Genomic DNA, 26,830 nt, shown 5'->3' on the forward strand with positions numbered 1-26,830 from the left:
CTGACCATGATCATCTGCTGCCTATATCTTCTATCACGTTTGGAGAATGTTCCCTTTGGCTTCTGCTATAGTTTGTTGTTAGACTGCATCAGACTCCATCATTGATGCCACTTTAAAGTGAGAATCTGCTCCATTTTAAATGTCACTACCTTGGAGAGTTCAAGGATTTCTGGATAGATTCAGATTTACATCCTGTCCTCAGTTAAAATCCAAGATTTGCACCTCATTCACAGAAAATGTCAAGTTTTTTCTTTTATGCTTACAGAGTTCAAGTAAAGCGTTTTATTTAGAAAGTTCCCTCGCTGTTCTTTGTTCTTATAATTGTTTCATTTCACATTAACAAACTCTTTTAATTGGTGGGCTCATTTCAGGAGAATATTAGCATTTATTCTACCCAGTGTTAGTATTTCCCTTTAAAATTTATTATGTATGTGTGTGTGTGTGTGTGTGTTGATTAGATTGGAAATAGTGCAAAGACAGAAATTATATATATTCAAAAAATAAAGTAAGGTAATGTTCATAGGTTCAATATCCATTTAGGAATCGGATGGCAGAGGGGAAGAAGCTGTTCCTGATTCACCATGTATATGCCTTCAGGCTTCCGTACCTCTCTCCTGATGGTAACAGTAAGAGGGCATGTCCTGGGCGATGGGAGTTCTTAATAATGTACATCGCCTTTCTGAGGCACCATTCCTTGAATTAGATATATTTTATTGGTTGATGACGAACAAATAGTTCCATTTTATAAAGTAGTAGATTTTCCAGAATTTTATCAATATGTCATCAAACTGTTTTTATACTGTCCATTAATTTCCATGAGCACAAAACTCCAGTAACTGTGCTTACGACATTTGATAAACTTGTCAGTACCTCCTGTTGAACTCTGTCTTTTTGTGTCTTTCCCCCTAGCTGTCAGTCTGTGGTTTTGTATTGCCATGGTATTCCTGTCTCTGCTCCTGCTCTGCTCTGTCTCTCATCTGTTTCTCAGTATTACCTGTATTGTTGCCACCTGTGTCTCATTGTGCTCCATCTATCATCTGCCTCTCTGTTTATTGCTCAGTGTATTTCAAACCTGTGTTTTCACCTGTTTGTTGCCAGATTATGCCAGTGAGTTTTGCTGAGCCTTTCCAGCATTTGTATCTGTACTCTGACTGAATATTGACTGCATGTTTCTTGATTCTGATTTTTGGCTTTCTCTGGATGTTTTGATCTCTGCCTGAAATTTGATGCTGACTTTGTTTTGCACCTTGGGATTTGTTACTCAATTAATATCACTGTGATTGGATCCTTGTTCCAGCATCCTGACAAAACTGTGATAATGACACAACTTTGACACTACATTCCTGCAAGCACAAGTCTTACTGAGAAATTCTTTATATCAAAAAACATCTTTACAATGTTTTATGTGTTAAATACATTCTCTAAATAAGAATTGTACTAACATACTTTCTGAAAGCAATAATAAAAACAAATTGAAAATTGAATGATACTACCAATTTATGGCCTTATCAAGCCAAATGGGGCTTTTTGTTTTGGAGTGCCTTCTAATTATTTTATCCTATGTTAGAATCAAGCGTTATCAAGCTATCATTCTTTGGCAAGTTGAACATGAGATCTGATTTTTATTACCACAGGAAAAAGCAAGCTGTGTGTCAACATAAAGGAAAATCTGTCTTTAGTTAAGTCACTTTTATTGTCATTTCGATCATAACTGCTGGTACAGTACATAGTAAAAATGAGACAACGTTTTTCAGGACCATGGTGTTATATAACACAGTAAAAAAAAACTAGACTGAATGACGTGAAAAACATAGAGAGGAAGAAATAACACACAACAACTACACTAGACTACAGACCTACCCAGGACTGCATAAAGTGCACAAAACAGGACAATAGGGCAGTAAGGTGTCAGTCCAGGCTCTGGGTATTGAGGACCCTGATAGCTTGGGGGAAGAAACTGTTATACAGTCTGGTCGTGAGAGCCCGAATGCTTCGGTGCCTTTTCCCAGACGGCAGGAGGGAGGAGAGATTGTATGAAGGGTGCGTGGGGTCCTTCATAATGCTGTTTGCTTTGGGGATGCAGCGTGTAGTGTCTGTCCGTGATGGCGGGAAGAGAGACCTCGATGATCTTCTCATTGGGGTGAGAACATCTCACGCTATTCAGTTCAGGGTGGTTTCAGATCAACCAAGAGATGCAATGCCATTTATTTCCATTTTCGTAATGATATAACAATTATAAGCTTCAAGCATTTCCAAGTTGGAAGGTGTCCTTGTTATTGGAGCGTCCTGCAGGCTCTTCAAATAGATTTTTTTAAGATGCTTCACAACATGATTTAACAAGAACCGACACAGAATAGAAAAGCAAAGAATAAAGGGCTGGTGACAACAATACATCAAGTTCAAGATTAATTCAACCATATATGAACACCAGTGAATACAGCCAAATGAAACGGTGTTACTCTGGGGCCAAGGCGCCAACAATCATACACAACTCAAGGCACATATAAGATAGCAGTAAAATACAGTCACACACAGAAAAATAGTCCAAGTTCCTGAGTTTATGAATGTTGCAGCAGTCTAAAATCAAACAACTCGTCTACTGCCAAGCAAACACCGAGGGTCAGCATTGACTCAGCATGGACTACCTCCAGTGGAGTGCCTGACTCCGATGCCCCTGCCTGGGCATCCGTAAACAGGTGACACCATGGCTTGAAGCCTAGTCATCACTATTTCTGAGGCCACTCATCTCCCCCACTGTCCTCCCCTGGCATTCGCCAATAAAACAGTGAATCAGACTTGCAGCATTCCACACTACCAATTTCAAACAGGATCTGGCGATCTCAAGAAGAGCAACTAAAGCATCCACTTGCTGTTCGACTGCACTCCTCCTTCATGTACTGATGCCTGGCACAGGCAGCATCGTGTTCCAGACCAAGTCCAGCTCCTTACGTCTCTCCCCAAATAAGCAACTCACAGATGGCATAGACATGCAGCACTTTAAGTTCTTAATGTCCAGCAGGATCTTGCAATCATAAAAATACTATGCTTATAAACACAAAACACCTTCGGTCGATCCCATAGAAGCTGCCGCATCTGAGTTCACCTCCATCTTTCTGGAAGAGACCATAAAATGATTTAAGCATGCTCTATGTTCATTGTCGTCATGGCTATCCCTTGAGGTTGAGGATAATGGTCTTTGTTCTATCAGAGTGAAGATACATACTTCACAAATCAACCAACTGATTCCAATGGCATGGAAACCACGATGATTGGAGCTGATGGATTTGTTGCAGCCTTCATCTGCCTTCACAGCCACTGAACTTCAAGTAACTTTGTCCGCCTGTTCCACCGTTGAGGTCTTGCTTAACGGTGAACGATGTTCATCAAGGAAATGCTAAATAGAAACATGTAGAGGAACAATAGATCTATTGGACCAACAATGGGCTTGACCCTATTGGAGTGCATGCTAAGAGACAGATACATTTTGGACTCACTTGCTTGAACAATGTGCTGTGAACTCTGTGACCAATAAATATATAGGTATAAATGTACAATAGCACACTGTAGGTATATAGCTGAGTGACTGAAAATGTGAATTGCTGTTATATCTGCTCGGTCATCAAAACAGGGAGTTGCAGTAGAATTGTATATGGAATCTGAGATGCAGGACTGAAGGAACAGAACCTGTTGAAATAAGCAATGGTGGGTTTGGAACAGTGACCTGAAAAATCTTATTGAGTTTGAGCCTCAAAGAGATCCAAAGCCGAAGTTAATAATTTGATGTAGAGAATGCAATTCTACCCATGCAATGAAGGAAACAAGGGCATTGTTGTAAAAGATGCAAGTCTTATGGAGAACAGTATGAATTATAGAAAAAGGACTGTCCAGCTTACGGGATGGAATTCCTCATATACAAAAATTTGACTCTCTTTTTTAATCCTAGAACTGATATGATTAGCTAGTGGAAGTGTACAAGCAGAAGGACAAGGCCTTGTTAATAAAGATACACAATTAGACCACATTCTCTGTGAGATATCCGATGAGGTCAAACAACTATAGATGCTGGAAATCTGAATTTAAATAAAACAACAAAAGTAGATCAGACAGCATCCGTACAAGGAGAAACAGAGTTAATGATTTGTCTGGAAGATTCTTTGTTAATTCTGATGAAGCTTCTTTGGTCTGCAATGTTAACTCATGCTTTCCAAACCAGGCAGGGAGGAAAGAAAACAAGTGAAGAGACAAGATAAAAATAAATACTTTTTGCATTAATGGACTTGGAACATGTAACAGTACAGTACTGAGCAGGCCATTGGCCTACAATGTTGATGGCAATATATACTAAATGTCCTCCTCTAACGTCTCATCTGGGACGGCTAGCACGTAGGGTAGCATAACGTAACACTATTTCAGTACAAGTGATCCAGGCTCAATTCCAAGCGCTGTCTGTAAGGAGTTTCTACAGTATGTCCTCCTCATTACTGGTTGGGTTTCCTCTGGGCACTCCAGTTCCTGCCTCATTCTAAAGATGTACGGGTTAGTAGGTTAATTGGTCACATGGGTGTAATTGTGCGGCATGGACTCATTTGGCCGGAAAGGTCTGTTACCATGCTGTATCTCGAATTAAAAATAACTTTAAAATGGCCACTGTCTACTTTTCTGTCAAATGCAGTAGAAGCGAATTAATTGGATCATGGAAGGGATCAGCGTTGCGGCTGGGTTGTGATGTGTAGATAAAATGAATGGCTTGTGGCTGCTGGCAGTCCAGAGGAGAGGAGATCAGTGGATGCCAGTCATGCCCCACTGCAGTCTTCAGCATCCAGACACCTAAAAACTAACGCAGCCCAGCTCGACATGGATGTTAGTAACAGACAGATGCATTGAGATTGCAACCAATGCTAGAAGGTCAGTAACATCATCCTGCCTCTGAACTGCTGTCCACCCAAAGCAGCCCAAGGCATTACTCCATTCAGAGTAATGTAGGGACTCCAAATTGAGGAAAGTATGTTGAACACGATAAAGAAAATTCTGGAGGAATTCAACATGTCAGACTGCATCTATAAACAGTCCATGTTTGGGCCCATTCTTGTTGTGAGCTGTTGGCTTGGGTAAAGAGATGTGGCTAGTGCTTTCATATACATTTCCCTCCTGAGATGCTGCCTGATTTGCTGAGTTCCTCCAACATTTTGTGTGTACTCCTCAAAATTTCCAGCTTTTGTAGAATTTCTTGTGTCTCAAAAAATATAGTACATCATAGTCTGATTCAAGAAAGGAGACTTCAATGGGGCAAGGAGAAAAGCTAGACACTTACCAAGCAACACCCATAAAATGCTGGAGGAACTCAGCAGGCCAGGCAGGAGCTCTAGAAAAGAGTAAATAAATTAAGTATTGGACTAAGACCTTCTTCAGGACTGTAAAGGAAGGGGAGAAATCAGAGTGAGAAGGTGGGGGGGGAGGGGAGGAAGAACTACAAGGTGGCAGGTGATAAGTGAAACTGGGAGGGGGGGAGGGAATGAAGTAAAGTACTGGGAAGTTGAGTGATGAAACAGAAAAAGGGCTGGAGAAGGCAGAATCTGATCAAAGAGGACAGAAGATGATAGAAGAAAAAGAAGGTGAGGAGCACCAAAGGGAGGTGATGTTCATGTCATCAGGTTGGAGGTTGGATGTTGCTCCTCCAGCCTGAGTCCTGAGTCCAGCACGTGACTGCCATTACAAAGAAGGCACGGCAGTGCCTCTACTTTCTTAAAAGTTTGTGAAGATTCGCCATGTCACCTAAAACTCTGACAAACTTCTATAGATGTATGTATACTGACTGGTTGGATCAGGGTCTGGCATTGAAACACTAATGCCCTGAATGGAAAGTCCTACAAAAAGTACAGTAGTGGATATGGCCCAGTCCATCACAGGTAAAGCTCTCCCCATCATTGAGAACATCTACAAGGAGTGCTGTCACAGGAAAGCAGCATTCAATATTAAGGATCCTCACCATTTAGAGCATGTTTTCTTTTCATTCCTGCCATCAGGAAGGAAGTATAGGAGCCTCAGCACTCTTACCATCAGGTTCAGGAACAGTTATTACCCTTCAAGCATCAGGCTCTTGAATCAAAATGGATAACTTCACTCACCCCATCACTGAACTGTTCCCTTAACCCATGGACTCACTTTCAAGGACTATTCATCTCATGTTCTCAATATTTAATGATTTTTTTTCCTTTCTGTATTCGCACTGGTTGTTGTCTTTTGCAGTTTGAGTGTCTGTCCTTGTTGTGTGTGGTCTGCATTGATTCTATTGTGTTTCTTTGTATTTGCTGTGAATGCTCACAAGAAAATGAATCTCAGGGTAGTACATGCTGACAAAAATGTACTTTGATAATAAATTTACTTTGAACTTTGATAAAAGTACCATGTTAGTCACTGATTGATTATTGAATTCTAGAAAGAATACAGGGTGGAACAATGGGTGGGTGGATGGTATTCATGGAGCAACATGCTATTATTCTACCTGAGCACTGGAGCCTAAACGTAGTGTTTCTTGTGGCAGTTACATTTTACTTTCTCTTAAAGACCTTCATTTCTAGCCACCAATGGTAATGCAAACATGAAATGTCAGATAATCATGGCTCTATCAAGAATGTCACCCATGAATGACAGCAGAGTATTGCACTGTACAGTAGAAATCTGTTCAGATTTAAATGAGTTATCCATCTGGAACCATGGTCATTGTACCACAGTAGACTGACTGTGGCTCACAAAAATACCTTGGTAGAAATTTCAGTTTTGCAAATTTATGAAAAAAAGACATGCATCGAGAGGAACACTCTAAGGAATTCAATGTCAATTAGATAACATGAAGTGGCAGAAATGTAACAGAGTAATGAGGAATGTAACTCTATACATCTATGAAGGGTGATGTACTAACTGGCTCTGCCTCACACAGCTTTGCTACTGATTGCATGGTCTGGGTTGTGTTGGAAGTTACCCTCTAGGCTTTATTGATCTCATTTGCTCTGCATTTCATGAAAGTGAGTGTAAAACTCTGAATTTTAGCCAGCTTCACATTTGTTCTCAATGTAGTGTTCTTCCAATATTGTGTACAACGAAAAAAAAAGTGGTTGAGAGATGGTGAGACTAAAGAGCTTTTGAGCCATAGTCTAAGAGCCAGACTGCACACAGTTGCTCATTGATGTGGGTGTTGGGAAACTGATTGAGAGAAGTGATCAGATATTTAACAGATAACTCCTGAGGCACGCATGATGGAAGATACATCCAGTAAGCTGTGAATCTCCAGTGACGCATCCCCACAATGGTTAGGTTCACATTGATCTCTTTTTGTTATAGTTGTTCCTTGTGCATTATCTCACACACACTTTGCTTCAAAAACCTGAAGGAAAAAATAATACCCTCCTGTAATGAAAAAAAACTGTTGATTTATTTCACTAATCATATCTTACTAGTAACTTTTCATGGTACATATTCCTATTCTGCATGTGATTAGGTTCTATTAAGGATTAACTTGAAGTTTATTTTGCTCACTAAAATCAATGTATGTTTGTGAATACCATTCCATCCAGGGTTAAACGTTTTTTTTCCCCTTCTTGCATGTATGCCAAAAAATGTACCAAATTGAACTCAGTTTGGGTTTTCTTAGAAAGAGCTATTTGTACATAAACAGGATGCTAAATTTTATAGTATATACCAGCAGTGCTTGACATTGAGAAAATGTGATCACTTATAAAGTAACATTGTTAAAGAACACTGCAAAAACACAGTTAATGAATGCTGTTCTCTTACACAGTGAAAAGGGTCTTCAGAAAATTATCTCCTGCCTTGATTATTCACAAAATTTTAAACTATTTGCATACTTAAACATAAACATTATGTTATAATAATGAGACATTCTTGGCAGTATTTTTCTCTGATTGAGTAAGAGCAGAGAATCAGACCTGCCACAATAGGTCTACAGCAGATACAAACTCACTGGATCTCCACTCACCCTTGAATCACCTGCACACCAGCAATGCCTATACCAGGCTACTGATTATTGTTTAAAGCTCGACATTCAACACCATCATCCCATCAGAACTAATCAACAACTTCAAAACCTGGGCCTTTGTACTTCCTTCTGCAATGGGATCCTTGACTTCCTTATCAAGTGGCCAAAGTCAGAGCCGATTAGTAATAACATCCTATTGCTAATAATCAATACAGGCCCTCCTCAAGGATATATACTTAGCCCATTGCTCTATTCCATCTACACCCATGACTGCGTAGGTAGGCACAGCTCAAGTGTCATCTATAAATTCACTGATATCACCCCTGTCATTGCAGTATCTCAGATGGCAACAAGAAGGCACATAGGAGTGAGATACTGTAGATTGGGTGGTTCAGTGGCATCACCACAACAACTTTGCACTTAACATCAGCAAGACCAAGGACTTCGTTGTGGACTTCAGGAAGGGGAAGTTGGGAGAACGCACACCAGGGGTCACCCATGGAAAGGACGAGTAGCTTCAAGTTCCTGGGTGTCAACATCTCAGAGGATTTATCCTGGGCCAAACATATTGATACAATCATGAAGGAGGCACACCTGAAGCTCGATTTCATCAGGAGTTTGATGAAATTTGGGATGTCTATAGACTTTAACAGATTTCTACAGATGTACCAAGGAGTGCACTCTGAGTAGCCACATTGCTGCCTGGTATGGAGGCTCTAATGCAGAGGACTGCAAAGCTGCAGAGGGTTACAGTCTCAGCCAGCTCCATCAGGTGCGTTAGCTTCTCCACCATTGAGGATGTGGTGGTGCCTGAGAAGGCAGCATGCATAACTGGGGACTCACATCATCCAGGACAAGACTCTTTTCATTACTGCCATCAGTGGGGAGAGAAAGGAGCCTGAAGACACACTCAACATTTTAGGGGCAGCATCTGCCCTTCCACCATCGTATTTCTGACTGTTCCGTGAACTCAGGAATGCTACCTCACTTTTCCTCTTTTGCACTATTCTTCATTTTACATTTTCATTGTAACTTAATAGTAACTTTTTTATGTCTTACGCTGTACTGCTGCCTCAAAACAACAATTTCACAAGGTATGTCAGTGAAATAAACCTGATTCTGATTCTGTTTATTATAAAATAAATAGGAGGGAACCTAAATAATAAGTTTGAATTCTACATGTTGCAAAGTCCCTTGAGAAATCTGGCAGCCTTTGTATCCCTGCCTGATGTTCAGAGGGGAAGGCTGTAATTAAAGGTCTATAATCAACTGCTTCCACACTGGCACATTGTCTGCCATAAATCTGGCTGCCTCAGTAATTCATTCAGTACCTCAGGGAAATACAGTGCCACAGGCAACCAACCTGTCAGCTATAGCACAGTAGCTACTTACAGCATTACGGATAGATAATTAAAGGTACCACCTTGGAACATAAGTAAGCTGAGGCCTGGGGCTTGTTACTGCAGGTAGACAATGTTACTGATCTTTGTTATCGAGAATAGCCTTGCTATTGCTTTGCAATGCTTCATTTACAAATATCTAACAGCACACGCTGTACCTTTGAACTGAAAAATCTTTTTTTTTTCAGTATGGTAGGTATCGTTTAAAAAAAAACAGAAATTGTAGGAGCTCAGCAAGCCAGGCAGCATCTATGGAAAAGAGTAAGCAGTCGACATTTTGGGCCAAGATGAAGGGTCTCGGCCTGAAACTTTGACTGCAAACTCTTTTTCATAAATGTTGCCTGGCCTGCTGAGTTCCTCCAGCACTTATTGTGTGTTGCTTTCAGTTTCCAGCATCTGCAGATTTTTTTCATGCTTGTTAAAAATTCCAGTACTTTTTCCTTATCACAAATTGTTGGCTTCTGTGTCATTTGATATTTTCCTTTAATTTTAATTGTACCTTCATATTGTACATCATACCTTTATTCCTGTACTCTACTGATTCTGATAGTGTTTTACTCTCACAGAAACTGCTATACAGTATGTGGAGGAGAAACCCAGCAAGGAACATAACCTACAAATTCAGCACATTGACGGTGCAGAAATGAGGTGAAGCATTAATCCAGATTCTGATGAGGCAGACCTCAGAAATGTTAGCTACAACTCAGAATTAAAATAAGGAAAGGCAATATAACCTTCTGCATTTGAATGTGAAATTAAAAAAGATGCATCCTCATGTAATTGTATTGGTTTGGGATTTGTATTTATTTCTACATAACATGCCTGCATGGAACTTCCATGGGGTTTGTGTTTTTCTAAAGCTTTATCAGCAACAATGAAGTTATGTGCATTGTTTACAGAATATTTTTGTTTAGATTCTCCAAAAGTTTACAACATTGTCAAAGGGGTTCTTCTGCCCTTTGAACATCAGATTAAATGATTCTCTAGTCCACATCTTAAAAGAGGGCCTTTATTTTCATTCATGGGTGTACTGAGACCAACACTTGGTGTCTTTGTTGGGGATGTGGCAACAAGCTTTCTTTCTTTCTTGAGCTGCTGCAGTGTGCTGAAGGTACCCCCATAGCGTTGGGATATTTTACTCATTGAAATATTACTTGCAACAATTTATTTGAACTGCAGCTCTGAAACTCAGTCTGAAGCTTCAGGCAATTGCTTCTACACATGGGAATCTGTCATTTTCAGGTTCTTTAAAGAATATTCTGTTCTAAAATTGTGTAGCAGGAGTGTGGGTCAGAGAGTAACTTGCGTTCACCTCTAGGTAGAAAGACATCTGCTATTAAGTTATAGCACAGAGACGTGACACTTCTCCATTTCTATTACTCCAATACAGTCCCATAAGATGTGGAAATTCTGAGGATTGCTCCTTACATTAAAGCACAACTGTGGATATTTCAGACGGGGCATTATTCTCATGGCCAAATAGTGGCAAAATTCCCGAATGCTTAAAATGTGAGATTTCATTTGTACATGATTATAACTTAGCATTTAAAACTCTTGTGTTCTGGCAATGGCCCATCCACAATGCTTTCTGCAGATCAGATTTAAATAGCAGCCAAAATGACCGTGCACAATATCTTACTCCAGTGTGTCCCTGGGAAAGTGGGGAAATAAAAGAACTTAAGGCATTTTGTGCCCCTGAACATGTTGGCACTGATTATTTTATATTATAGCAAAGTTGAAACTATGGCAGCAGGAGTACTGAATATTATGCAATCACAAAAATTGCTGGAATCAGAGATAGCGATGAAAGTTGGACAATGATTGGCTGGGATGTTGGGAGAAGACAGAACTTAATCCAGACAAGTGTGAGGTAATGCAAGTCAAACTCTGTTCAAACATACAGATGGTGTGGCAAGGGCCTTAGGGACGACATCGTATGGAGAGAGACCTTGGTTCCCTGTAAGTGGCAACACAGGTGGAGGGGATGATAAAAAAGATTGATAAGGTTGCCTTCATAGGCTGAGACATTGAGGATAACTGTTGGGTCATCATGTTGCAATTGTACAAAATATTACTTAGAGCTTTGCATATAGTTCTGGTTGCCACACGACTGGAAGTATGTAATAACAATACAGAGAGTGCAGAATTGATTTACCAGGATGTTGACTGGAATGGAAGTTACAGAGAGATTTGATACACTGAGCTTAATATCACAGGAACATACAGCAGGAGGTAGAGGGGTGACCTTACAGAGGTTTATAAAGTTTGAGGGGTATAATTAAGATAGGTGGTCAAAATCTTTGTCCGGGGCAATAGAATGCAGAACTGGAGAGACAGATTTGAAGTGAAATGGGAGAAAAAATAAAGGAGATCTGAGGGGCAAGGTTTCACACAAGTGGTGGTGAATATATAGAATGAGCTGGCAGAAGATGTAGTTGAGACAAATATTATTATAATGTTATAAAAGTGTTTTGACAAACATCTGGGTAGGAAAGTAGTGGGAAACAGGATCAATGCAGGCAAATGAGATTAGCATCAATGGGTTTCTTGATCATTCTGGATGAAATGGACCATAGGAGTCCATTTCTGTAATGAGCAGTATGTTTCTATAATTCTATGATAATAACATCATGAATGACCTGGCTCTTAGTCAGAAATGCCTTTATAGAAGTTTATAGAAGTTCTTAAACAAAGAATCACACTAAGAAACACAATCAGATGTTTGCTAAGTAAATAAATCATCCTACTCCCAAAATACCCATGCTTATCAATGTAAATTAGGTGCAAACTGACAAAAAAGTGTTCAAATAACCTTACTAAAGAAAATATAATGAATTCACAAATGATCAAAATAGGCAGAACAACTGTGTAATCATACATAAAGAACATAGCCACTATGGGACAACACGTGTTATGACTTAAAAGACTAATAATCCTCACAATGCTGCAGGCTGACCACCTTAGTCCATTTCAAACTATGTGGCTTTGAGAGTTACACACATGCACAGTGGAAAAAAATCTTAAGCAGCCAGCATTTTTTGAATGGTAATCTTATCCAGTGTTTTTATGTATGTCTCCAAGCAATAAGGGGTAAAGGAAAGGCAGAGTTAAAAACCACAGACTTCAGAAGTCATTCCTGGTAAATCTCAACCCCAGGCTGTAACAGCAGACAGTGGATGAATCTTTTCAAATAAGCATGAATTATTACATCACTAGGAATCTGGCCATGTTCAGTACAAATAGATGGGCAATCTGTCACTGGGGATATTATTAAACAAATGAAATATTTGTCCAGACTTAGTGGTTAGCATTTCTTTCTACTGCAAAGAGGATGGAATAGCAAGCTCTGCCATTTAAACCTGAACAATTAGAGATGGAAATCCGTATATTACCATCCATGTTGCTTGGCTCTTCCAAGAGCTTGGCTATACTGTTTCCCACCAAGAGAATTAATCATCACACCCCGAGTTATCTTGTCAAATCATGAAATTCCTTCTTTTTCAATCTTAATCACAGCTTTCTTTTTATATGATTCAACATATAAATGTACATTACATTACACTTCTGCATTTATAACTTGGCATGGATCAACAGAGTTCTTCAGTTTGATTGACCTCGATGGGCATATTGTTGTATGATGGGTAGTGGGGTGGAGATATGCCTCCATCGAAGGAGGTTGAAAGCACTGCTTCCCTCCACGAGCCCACAGGTCATCCTTGGGCATAGTTTAGCACCTGCTTAGCCCCCCCCCCCCACTGATTAGGGTCACATTAGTGGTAGCTGGTTATATGAGCAACTGGTGCATATCACAAATCCTGGTTATACAACCTCTGATGCCAAGCGGACAATCCCTAAAGAATATTGTTAATGGCTGGGATCACCTGTCTTGTAAAGACACTGCTCAGAAGAAGGCAATAGCAAAGCACTTCTGTAGAAAAACTTGCTAAGAATAGCCCAGGTCATGGGAAGACCATGATCGCCCATGTCATATGACATTGTACATAATGAACCAGGAATTGTTGAATGCCATATTCTTACAGATTTCAGTCCTCTTGTAAAGGATACCAAATAGATTGTTGCTTCATAGTGGCAGAGATCCTAGATCATTCATGAGCTTAGGTATTGTTATGTGGTGTTTGCACTTTCTCTCTATGATCGCGTTGATTTCCTTGGGTGCACAGTCTCTCCATAACCCCACCCCATGTCTCAAAGATATGCAGGTTGGTGGATTACTTAGTTGCTGCATATGACCCATTCATAGAGGTTTCTTCCAATGAAAGCATTTGGAAATTTGCATATTTGATTGAAAGCCAGTGATCAGTTTGATTCACTGCCTGTTTTGCAGTCACCAGATTTGAGTCAGTTCTCTCCACCACACCTCTCAATTTGTCTCTCATGTTCGCTTTAACCCTTTTTAACCACTCCCATTTCAGCTTTCTCTCTCTCTCTCTCTCACACACACACTCCACCTCCTTTTCTCTCTCATGTCTTCTCCCTCACTCCCTTTCTTTTACCACCTCAAGTTTCTGTTTCTCTCTCTTGCTCCCCCACAGCAAGACATTGACGTTCAGATTATCAGCACTATTCAAAATACTTTATAGCTATAAATTACTTTTCTTCAACCAGCCATGTGGAAATTTATTAATAGTAATGAGATACCAACAAAGGACTGGTTACACTTCTTTTGTTAATTTATCTTAAAGTCAGAATAATTCCTCTGCTCTTATACAAAGTGACAGTCTGAGCAAATCCATGTCATTTCCTGTCCCTTTGTCCTTGAGCGTCTTCTCTGCCTGAGTGGGAATGTGGTCACACTTGCCTTTATCTCCCATCTCATAATTCAGGGATCATTTACCAATACTGTACAAGTTTCTAATCAAACAATGCTTTCTCTCCTTGCCACTAATCTGAGGTATCCTTTCCTTCCAAACCCCAAGACTGGTCATCCTTCACACTCAACGCCATATCCCCTTCCTCTAGTCCCTTTCACCTTAAGGGCAGAGGATGGAATCCTACTCTTTTCATCTCTCCTTCTTATAACATTTAATGCCCAAAGCCCAGAGCCAAGCCCAATGTCTAAAAAATCCCTTCCAGATAAAATACACAATTATTTGTACCTTGTTTAACCTTGTATATTTCATACATACCTGAGGCTGAACCTTCCTTTGCACTGGGAGAATCAAATTCAGATTTGCCCAACACATCTATTGAAGTATGAATCTGAGCTCCTGGACACAGCAAATTACTTTGTCTACTTCACTTACACTATGAATTTTCTGACCTTGTCCAATTAAATGTTCCTCTGAAGGCCAATGTTACTAAAAGAACAGAATCTCATCCTGATTGATACTTCATAACGTTCCAACCTCTGTTATTTGTTCACTTTGCTCAAGTCATAACAAACCTCTCATGTCTACAGGAAGCAGGTGCTGAGCTAAATTTTCCTGTAACCAATAACAAATCCAGATTCATCATTTAATTCTCATCTTTTGTCATATTACCATCCCCTTCTATTCAAGTTTGCGTTTCATCGTGATCTCCTTTGTCATGAAAACACAGATCTTCTATTTATTTTCCCAAGAACTAGTCATTTCACTGAATATATTTCTGTATGTTTGTGATCTTCTTCTGCAAGGTTCAATGTGTAGTGCGTTCAGAGCTGCTCTATTGCTGTAACACATGGTTATTTGAGTTACTGTCGCCTTCCTGTCCGCTTGAACAAGTCTGACCATTCTCCTCTGACCTCTCTCACTAACACGGTGTTTTGGTTCACAGAATTGCCACTTACTGGAGGTTTTTTTGCACCATTCTCTGTAAACTCCAGGGAGTGTTGCATGTAAAAATCCCAGGAAATCAGCAGTTTTTGAGATAATCCCAGTCTGGCACCAACAATTATTCCACAGTCAGTCACTTAGATCAAGTTCCTTCCCTATTCTGATGTTTACTCTGAACAAAAGCTGAACCGCTTGATCATGTCTGCATGCTTTAATGCATTAACCTGCTGCCACATGATTGGCTGATGAGATATTTGCATTAACGAGCTGGTGTACAGGTGTACCTAGTAATGTGGCCACAGAGTATATTTATGAACTATTTAATCTGCTAGGTTTTTCCATTCTCCTACATGGTTATTAATTTGAAATGTTAACAAGCCTTCTGCACAGATACCATCACATTAGGTAAGTGACCCCAGCACTTACACTTCAGACCTCAATTTGCATAGGAACATAGAAAATAGGTGCAGGAGTAGGCCAGTTGGCCCTTCGAGCCTGCACCGCCATTCAGTATGATCATGGCAGAGAATTCCGCAGATTCACCACTCTCTGTGTGAAGAAGTTTTTCCTCATCTCAGTCCTAAAAGGCTTCCCCTTTATCCTTAAACTGTGACCCCTCATTCTGGACTTCCCCAACATCGGAAACAATCTTCCTGCATTTAGCCTGTCCAATCCCTTTAGAATTTTATATGTTTCAATAAGATCCCCCCTCAATCTTCTAAATTCCAGTGAGTATAAGCCTAGTTGATCCAATCTTTCTTCATATGGAAGTCCTGCCATCCCAAGAATCAATCTGGTGAACCTTCTCTGTACACCCTCTATGGCAAAAATGTCTTTGCTCAGATTAGGGGACCAAAACTGCACACAATATTCTAGGTGCTGTCTCACCAAGGCATTGTACAACTGCAGTAGAACCTCCCTGCTCCTGTACTCAAATCCTTTTGCTGTGAATGCCAACATACCATTTGCCTTTTTCACCACCTGCTGTACCTGCATGCCCACCTTCAATGACTGGTGTACAATGACACCCAGGTCTCGTTGCATCTCCCTCCCCTTTTCCTAATTGACCACAGTTCAGATAATAATCTGTTTTCCTGTTCTTGCAACAAAGTGGATAACCTCACATTTATCCACATTAAATTGCATCTGCCATGAATTTGCCCACTCACCTAACCTATCCAAGTCACCCTGCATCCTCTTAGCTTGCTCCTCACAGCTAACACCGCCGCCCAGCTTCATGTCATCCGCAAACTTGGAGATGCTGCATTTAATTGCCTCATCTAAATGATTAATATATATTGTAAACAACTGGGGGCCCAGCTCTGAGCCTTGCGGTACCCCACTAGTCACTGCCTGCCATTCTGAAAAGGTCCTGTTTACTCCCACTCTTTGCTTCCTGTCTGCCAACTAATTCTCTATCCACATCAATACCATACCCCCAATACCGTGTGCTTTAAGTTTGCACACTAATCTCCTGTGTGGGACCTTGTCAAAAGCCTTTCGAAAATCTAAATATACCACATCCACTGGCTCTCCCCTATCCACTCTACTAGTTACATCTTCGAAAAATTCTATAAGATTCGTCAGACATGATTTTCCTTTCACAAATCCATGCTGACTTTGTCCGATGATTTCACCTTTTTCCAAATGGGTTGTTATCACATCTTTGATAACCGACTCTAGCATTTTCCCCACCACCGATGTCAGACTAACCGATCTATAATACCCTGGTTTCTCTCTCCCTCCTTTTTTAAAAAGTGGAGTTACATTAGCCACCCTCCAATCCTCAGGAACTAATCCAGAATCTAAGGAGTTTTGTAAAATTATCACTAATGCATCCACTATTTCTTGGGCTACTTCCTTAAGCACTCTGGGATGCAGACCATCTGGCCCTAGGGATTTATCTACCTTTAATCTCTTCAATTTACCTAACACCATTTCCCTACTAACATGTATTTCCCTCAGTTCCTCCATCTCACTAGACCCTCGGTCCCTTACTATTTCCGGAAGATTATTTATGTCCTCATAGTGAAGACAGAACCAAAGTAGTTATTCAATTGGTCTGCCATGTCTTTGTTCCCTATGATCAATTCACCTGTTTCTGACTGTAAAGGACCTACATTTGTCTTGACCAATCTTTTGCTTTTCATGTATCTATAAAAGCTTTTACAGTCAGTTTTTATGTTCCCTGCCAGCTTTTTCTCATAATCTTTTTTCCCTTTCCTAATTAAGCCCTTTGTCCTCCTCTGCTAGACTCTGAATTTCTCCCAGTCCCCAGGTGTGCCGCTTTTTCTGGCTAATTTGTATGTTTCTTCTTTGGACTTGAAACTATCCCTAATTTCCCTTGTCAGCCACAGGTGCACTACCTTCCCTGGTTTATTCTTTTACCAAACTGGGATGAACAATTTTTGTAGTTCATCCATGCGATCTTTAAATGCTTGCCATTGCATGTCCACCATCAAACCTTTAAGTATCATTTGCCAGTCTATGTTAGCTAATTCACGTCTCATACCTTTAAAGTTACCCTTCTTTAAGTTCAGAACCTTTGTTTCTGAATTAACTATGTCACTTTCCATCTTAATGAAGAACTCCACCTATTATGGTCACTCTTGCCCAAGGGGCCTCGCACGACAAGATTGCTAAGTAACCCTTTCTCATTGCTCAATACCCAATCTAGAATGACCTGCTCTCTAGTTGGTTCCTCGACATGTTGGTTCAGAAAACCATCCCGTATACATTCCAAGAAATCCTCTTCCTCAGCACCCTTACCAATTTGGTTCACCCAATCTATATGTAGATTGAAGTCACCCATTATAACTACTGTTCCTTTATTGCACGCATTCCTAATTTCCTGTTTAATGCCATCCCCAACCTCACTACTACTGTTAGGTGGCCTGTATACAACTCCCAACAGTGTTTTCTGCCCCTTAGTGTTATGCAGCTCTACCCATAACAATTCCACATCCTCCAGGCTAATGTCCTTCCTTTCTATTGCGTTAATCTCCCCTCTAACCAGCAATACTACCCCACCTCCTTTTCTTTCCTGTCTATCCCTGCTGAATATTGAATATCCCTGGATGTTGAGCTCCCATCCTTGGTCACCCTGGAGCCATGTCTCCGTGATCCCAACTATATCATATTCATTAATAACTATCTGCACATTCAATTCATCCACCTTGTTACGAATGCTCCTCGCACTGACACACAAAGCCTTCAGGCTTGTTTTTACACTCTTAGCCCTTATACAATTATGTTGAAAAATGGCTCATCCAAAGGTTGGCACCTGCAAGAAACTTCCATATTACCAACATTCAGGTAAACTTAACTAGAATATTCCTTAAATCCTTTAGTTGAGCTCAAAGTTGTAATTCCTAAAGAATTGTACAGACTGGACAAGTCTCGTTATTATATTGTAGCTGTCTCAGTTCTTTGAAAGAGTGTTTCTAACTGTTTCCAATGTACCATAGAAATTCCTTTCACTGCCTTTTCAATGAGAACATTTCAGATCATAGATTTTTTTTATCATCTATCCTCTGGTCCTTAAAAATATGTTACCTGGTTACCATTTCTGTCATTGAAAGCTGTGAACATTTACCTTGCCGTCTTTGTTCAAATTCAATATAATTGAACTTTGTCACAGAAAGGTTTTTGCCAGTTACAAGCAACCTTATTTCAAATATGTCTCATTAAGACCAGAGAACAAACTTATTTTTCAATGAATTAACAGAAAATGCAGCACCTCAAGGCCATTTATAGCACAACATTTAATAATGAAATGCCCATAAGTCCCCAGTGGAAGGAAAATAGCCACCTGAGATTGAGTTACAAAGCACATGAATGACTCCAGATCATAAACCCAGGGCAACACAGGTATAAGGTGCAAGATTATTGAAAGCCATTATCTCAAATAGGTTAATTTAAATTTGCACAAGGTTACCTTGCTTGTATTCAGTAAAAAATCATTTCTAAAGCTTTGTGGTTGCAAGTTAACTTTACCAAATAATGCATTGATGACAATGAACAAAAATCATTCTTTTATAATATTAATATATGCTAAATTGACATTAATATGTAGAACAAAATTGATTATCGTTAGCAATTACTTGATGTAATTTGATTATCCATGTTAAATGTTGACTTTGTGTGCAAGTCTCTGGATATGTAAATATCAAATTAATCAACTGGTTTCTGAAAATGACCACAGTGCCCTCATGTGGCAATAGACTTGTTTGTTTTTAACCAACCTAACACAGAAAAAGCAACCAATATATACAAAAAGTGCATCAAGTGGAAACTGCAATTTATTGAACCATGTCATAGTTATAATATCTGTAAGCTTTATTAGTACATGTATTATATAATGGTCAATCATAGGATTGTCCTTAATTCTCAAACAGTTGATATTTATTTAGTCACAGAGTCATACAACATGGAAACTGACCCCTGGAGCCAAGTCCGCACTGACGATCAAGCACCAATTTAATTACACTAATCCTATTTTATTTTTCCTTCATTCCTGTCAGCTCACCTCAGATTCTACCATTCATCTAAAAACAATGTGCAACATTCTGTCCACAGCTAACTTACTGACCTGCACACTTTTGGGATGTGGGAGGATACTAGAGTACTTGGAGGAAACTCACATAGTGGCAGCAGGAAGTTGCAGACTCCACACAGAAATTAATAGAGATCAGAATGGAACTGAGCTGCGAGGCAGCAATTCTTCTTGCAATACCATTGTGTTACCTCAACATAACTCACCCAAATAACGAAAAATAGTGTTGGTAGACCACCAGTCACAAAATGCAGGGCCCGATAGCAACACTGGCTCCTTATTCCTTTCCATATATGCTGCTTGACCTGCTGAGTTCCTCCAGCATTTTCTGTGTTTTACCCTGGATTTACAGCATCTGCAGAATTTCTGTGTTTGTTATTGATCGACTATCCTGGGCCATATCTGACTGGCATAGGTTTATCACTCACAGATAAAGCCTGTGGTCATCTCATGGCTAGCCTTTATCTGATCCTGCTAACAAAGGACTACTACCCTGCTTCCTCATCTGCCACCCAGCAACACCAATCAAATTAATGGGGATCATGAACACTGCACCAACTGCACTCTGAGTAATCTCAGTGACTGCATTCTGTCTGTGGCACCTCAGTACCTACAAAATGAATCACCTTCAATCATGAGGTAAAGCCTATTAAGGATCTATATGGATCTAATGGCTACATCCATTAATAAGCTCAAAATGTTATTGATTAGCTTTTTCAACACATACATCAAACATACAGTGAAATGTGTTATTTCCGTCAACAACCAACCCTATCCAAATATGTGCTGGGGGCAGACTGCATTGTTGCCATGCTTCCAGTGCATGCCATAGCATGCCCCAACTTATTAACCCTAACCCATACATTTTTGGGAGGAAACCAGAGCACCCGGAGGAAACCCACACGACATGGGGGGAGTACATACAGACTCCTTACAGTCAGCATTGAGAATTGAATACTGATCTTCTGATTGCTGGCACTGTAATGAAGTTACACTACCCACTACATTCTCATGCCACTCCATTGTTGACTAAGCATGCACAGAAGTTCCAGACTTACTTTCTGTCAAACAGATAAAAAGTAGTCAATGAAAGTCAGCCCATCAGACAAATTGAACCATTACGTATCTGTCTATTAGAAATTTCACGGAAAATCTACCTACACTTAGGCTGTCTTTCACTGGCATATGCTAACTTTACTCTGAATAGACTTTTATAAATGAAAATGCTTTTTGTGAATTTACCTATACCATCCTCAATTACCTAAGAGTTACAGATGAGTAGAAGTTATTTACCCATAGCTAAAGATTTCAAATTTCCATAAATTCAGTGGTGACCAAAAAAAATGTAGTGAACAGTTTCAGGGGCATCAGTCAGTATAAAATTTTATATCACACTAAATAAATAAAGCCTAAACAAGAATTATATATGCAAACACGAGGAAATCTGAAGATGCAGAATTATATATGTTCTATTTGGTTTAAAGGGATTTGAATAGTTGACTCCTTTCCCACCATCGCTCCACTGTATTTTAAAGATTAGATTGTGATTTGCCTATTAATGACAAGACTAGAAATATCAAATAATGAAATTATGATATTAAAAATTAGTGCGGTGTTGCAAATTTATTCTTTTTTCTCAAATCCTCTGATTATTTTGAGGTGAGTTTTTATTGTTTACGAGCACTGTTTTCCAGCATCAGAACCTCCTCAGAGTGGCTGCAAGCCCAAATTCATCAACAGAATGACTTCATACACAGTGGTTAGCAATACAACAGTCACAGTTTGCTCACAGAAAAACCAGCTTTTATTCATGGTAAAGGGCAAATCATGCCTAACTTAAATTCTTTGTGGGATCTGAGCTCACTGATGAGGCAAATGTTCACAGATAGAGCAGGAAGTGACTAATGGTGCTGACACATTGAAGGCTGTGGTGTATTTTATCACTGATGTTTATCTTCACCAAGGGGTAGCTCCCAAGATAGAGGAAGTTGCCTACACTTCCCAGGGTCTTGGGGTGAACAATTATCAATGAGGGTGGAGGCAGATTACTAGAAGGCTGAAGTTCTTGGGAACCTATGTTAAAAAAAAAACTTTGGCTGCTGAATCTTCAAATGTATTCAAAATTAATAGAATTTTGAACCATAGGGTTAAGGGCACAGATGTGGAAAATGGAACTGAAACCAAAGAAACTTGGTTATGATGTTATTGAATGGCAGTCATCAGTAAGACCAAGGAATTGATTGTGGACTTCAGGAAGGGGAAGTCGAGGGAACACACACCAGTCCTTATTGAGAAATCAGCAATGGAAAGAGTGAGCAGATTCAAGTTCCTGGTTGTCAACAACTCTGCCGATCTATCTTCTGCCCAACATATTGATGCAATTACAAAGAAGGCATGACAGTGTCTATATTTCTTTGGGAGGTTGAGAACACTTGGTTATCACCAAAGACACTTGCAAATTTCTACAGATGTACTAATGGAGCATTCTAACTGGTTGTATCACCATCTGGTATGGAGGGGCCACTGCACAGGTTCTGAACAAGCTGCAGAAAGTTGTTAACTCTGCCTGCTCCATCATGGGCATTAGCTTCCCGAGCATCAAGGGCATCTTCAAAAAGCAGGCCCTCAGAGACACAGCACTTACATCCACCACAATGAAGTGCTTCGTGGTGTTGGTTATGAAGCACATATGCCTGAGGAGTGAACATCACAATTGGTCAACATCAGATATCATTTCATTGGCCTTTCACTCAGCTCTGGAAACAAGGTCAAGGAAGGTGCGTACACCAGACTGATCTTCATTCACTGCAGCTTAGCATTCAACATCTCATCCTCTTCAAGCTCATCACTAAGCTCCAAGACCTAGGCCTCAATATCTCCTTGTGCAACTGGATCCTCAATTTCCTCACCTGCAGATCCCAATCAGTACGGTTTGGCAACAACATCTCCACAATCACCATCATCACAGGGGTGCTCCAGGGTTGTGTGCTTTGCCCACTGCTTTGCTAACTTTATACCTATGATTCTCTGGCTAAGTACAGCTCCAGTGAAGTACTTAAGTTTGCAGGTGATTCTACTGTTGTTGGCCGAATAAAAAGTGGTGACAAACTGACATTTAGCGGGAAAATAGAAAATCTGTTTAAATCGTGCTGCAACGGCAACCTCTTAATCAATGTCAGCAAAACCAAAAATCTGATTATCGACTACAGGAGGATGAAGCCAGAGCACTGGTCCTCATTAAGCGATCAGAGGTGGGGAGGATCAGTAGCTTTAAAACCTAGGCATATTCATTTTAGGTGACTTGTTCTGGGACCAGCACATAGGGCCATCAGAAAGAAACCCCACCCCACCATTGAGCAAATTGACATGGAGAGCTCCCACAAGAAAATAGCACCCATCATCAAGGACTCTCCTCATACTCTCTTCTCACTACTTCCATGGGGCAGGAGGTAAGAAGACTTAGGTTGCACACTGCCAGGTTCAAAATCTATTACCACCCTACAACCATCAGACTCTTAAACCGGTTTGGGAAAACTTCACTTACCACAACCCTGAACTGATTCTGCAACCTACAGACTCATTTATAAGTACTCCTTATGACTCTCAATCTCAGTACTATTTTTTGCATAATTTGTTTTTTTTTTGCACATTGGTTATTTGTCAGTCTTAGTTTATATATAATTTTTCATAAATTATTTTCCTGCAAATGCCCTGAAGAAAATAAATCTCAAAGTAGTATATGGTAAGATAAGCCTACTTTACTAATAAACTTTACTTTGACTTTCAACTCAAAAAATAAGGAAAGCCTCTATTCTGCTGTTATTGAACTATAGAATGGATATATTTGATATTAAGATAGACTCCTAACTTCACAGTTCACCTCATCATGGCTTTGCATCTGATTGCCTGTCTGCACTACTCTTTCTCTGTAACTGGTAATACTATCTTTTGCTCTCTGTTACTGAATTTCCCATGTACTACTCGATGTACTGATGTTATGAAATGATCTGTATGGGTTGCATGCAAAATAAAGTTTTCACCTGGCCTTATTATTACATGCGACAATAATAATCCAATGAATCAAGTTAAACATGTCTAGTGTCTACTCCAGCAGGAGAAAATGCAGCTGAGTGATAGGCAGAGAATACTTCGGGCCCTTGAAATCACGTTTATACAACTAGAGCAAAATCGTTCATTGAACCTCTCATCAAAGTTATACAATAAAATTCAGATTTGGATCAGCTCTGTTAAAGACAATCACACAAACACAGTCTGGATACGACAGATTATTGCTGTGCCTGGTTAGATTTTCTTTTTTAAGAGCAGCATGTATAGTTCTGAGAATAGCCAGTAAGGAAGCAGCAGCGTTTTGCCCATATCTATGTAATTAATTAGTTACTTGGGTGAACCAGTTACAATATACATGAGCAACAGGATGAAGAATCTAGAAGGGCAGATGGTGTTGGTTTGAATATTTAATGCGACAGTGCCAGCCAAGAAGACTTGTGATATTGATGTTTGATTCTCCGTGTAGAATCTTGTACGGTAGTTGTTCAGGTAAACTGAGAAAGACTGCCACTTAACTTCGCAACCATTGAGAAGACAACAATTTCTTATACCCAATCTGACTAATCCAAATTTGTACAAGTCAAGAAACATCAAAAATATATGTTTAGGAAACAGTACATTCAGTATGCCTGCACTATTTGTATCTACGTTATGAATGCAAGTTATAGACCTAGCCTCATGCCATACAAGTTTCAAGTATGGGAGAAATGGCTTTGTTAAATTAAAATTACTGTTTGGAATCACAGATAACATACAATAAAGTCACTTTAGGTTCAATATGCTAATGAAAAAATGAAATAATATTTAGTGCTTAAGAATTCATCAGAGCATGTAATTAAGATATAGCAGAGATAAACATATTTGCTGAGTTCCCATTTATTGTTAGCCATGATCTTCTAAGCATTAAGCCACAAGTAAAATGATCATTTGTAACTCATGCAGGCTGATGGAAACACAGCTGTCAATGTGACAAGTGACCAAACCTATAACAATCTTTTCAGTCATCCTTTTCAAATTCAACAAGTAAATACCCTATGATTTACCACATCTGTGAGAGCTCTGGGAACTCTTGCAGTACAAAAGCCATTAAAATCTGAAAGTTTCAACAAGACATCCTATGTTTTATCAAGTTACTGATATCTGAGGTTTGACATTGTATCATCACTTCATGTTACAGACAACCACATTGGTAGTGCCTAGAGTTAATCCCACTTTGATAACTTACCAACAGCCAGAAAAGAAGTCACAAGAATGTGGTACCCAAAGTACTGAGTAAAATCAAATCACCAATGACGTAAGGTGTAGATCTATTGCTGTGTATTGGAGGAATTCAGTCACATAAAGAGAAAAACACCATGGCATCCTCCTGTGACATTTCATTAACAATGGAAGATATCCATAAAACCTGTGATAAACTAAAGAGCAAACTAACAGCCCAAATCAGATGCAAAGCTATTAACTGAAGTAATGAGCATGTAGATATCTTTCTTTTTGTGCTGAAACTTAAGAACCTTTCATGAGAACATAATAAATGGTGCAGAGTAAAACTTCCTTGTTACATTGCACATAATAAATTGGGGAGAGGTGTATTTATTATCTAGAAATTATTCTTTGTAAATTAGGAAACAAAAGATATTTAGATAACATTTTAAATCTCTTCATTTTATCTAGATATTAATGTAATTAATTGACTAACATCTCTACCAAAATAGCAGAAAAATCAGTAAGACCATTTTAAGTATTTGACTGCTGATATTACCAAAGGCAGTTTGAAGCTATGAGAAATGCTATTTCCATTTTCACACATATCAATACGTATGTCCAACTCACAACAAACTCCATTCAAAGAAATAAGCTTTAGCAAATATAACACATCAACTTAAATTGGAAGATAACTTACCAACAGCCAGAAAACTCCACCAGAGCCATAGTTTACCCTCAAAATAACCGAAAAAATAATCGGAGAACTGAAAATGCAAATGTATGCAATTATAAGAATATTCTGTATGAAAACCCAACTCTGAGGTTTAAGAAGCAAAAGGTACATAGAAACATAGAAAGATAGAAAACCTACAGCACAATACAGGCCCTTCGGCCCACAAAGTTGAGCCAAACATGTCCCTACCTTAGGCTTACCTATAGCCCTCTATTTTTCTAAGCATGTACCTATCCAAAAGTCTCTTAAAATACCCTATCATATCCACCTTCACCACCTTTGCTGGCAGCCCATTCCATGCATTTACCACTCTCTGAGTAAAAAGCTTACCCCTGACATCTCCTCTATGCCTACTCCCCAGCACCTTAAACCTGTGTCCTCTTGTGGCAACCATTTCAGCCCTGGGAAAAAAGCTGACTGTCCACATGATCAATGCCTCTCATCACCTTATACACTGCTACTAGATAACCTCTCACCCTCCATTGCTCTAAAGAGAAAAGGCTGAGTTCACTCAACCCATTCTCATAAGACATGCTCCCCAATCCAGGCAAACATCCTTGTAAATCTCCTCTGCACCCTTTCTATGGCTTCCACATCCCTCCTGTAGTGAGGCAACCAGAACTGAGCACAGTACTCCAAGTGAGGTCTGACCAGGGTCCTGTAGAGCTGCAACATTACCCCTCGGCTCCTAAGTTCAATTCCACGATTAATGAAGGCCAATACACCGTACGCCTTCTTAACCATAGAGTCAACCTGCGCAGCTGCTTTGACTCGGACCCCAAGATCCCTCTGATCCTCCACACTGCCAAGTGTCTTACCATTAATACTATATTCTGCCATCATATTTGTCCTACCAAAATGAACCACTTCACAGCTGGGATGAACTCCATCTGCCACTTCTCAACTCAGTCTTGCATCCTATCAATGTCCCACTATAATCTCTGACAGCTCTCCACACTATCCACAACACCCTCAACCTTTGAGTCATCAGCAAATTTACTAACCCATCCCCCCACTTCCTCATCCAGCTCATTTATAAAAATCATGGAGAGTAAGGGTCCCAGAACAGATTCCTGAGGCACTCCATTGGACCGCCATGCATCA

At 39.7% G+C, this 26,830-nt stretch overlaps 1 protein-coding gene across 1 annotated transcript in view; it reads right to left on the reverse strand.

Moving 5' to 3' along the window:
• LOC132390839 (NEDD4 family-interacting protein 1-like) overlaps nucleotides 1-26,830 on the reverse strand; it is a 110,418-nt gene that overhangs the window by 64,156 nt on the left and 19,432 nt on the right. Inside the window, exon 4 of the mRNA XM_059963381.1 lies at nucleotides 25,691-25,757. Within this exon, the coding sequence (XP_059819364.1) occupies nucleotides 25,691-25,757 (67 nt within the window). The remainder of the gene's footprint in view (nucleotides 1-25,690; nucleotides 25,758-26,830) is intronic.

This window comes from Hypanus sabinus, chromosome 3 (assembly GCF_030144855.1).
Source record: "Hypanus sabinus isolate sHypSab1 chromosome 3, sHypSab1.hap1, whole genome shotgun sequence".
Taxonomy (NCBI): domain Eukaryota; kingdom Metazoa; phylum Chordata; class Chondrichthyes; order Myliobatiformes; family Dasyatidae; genus Hypanus; species Hypanus sabinus.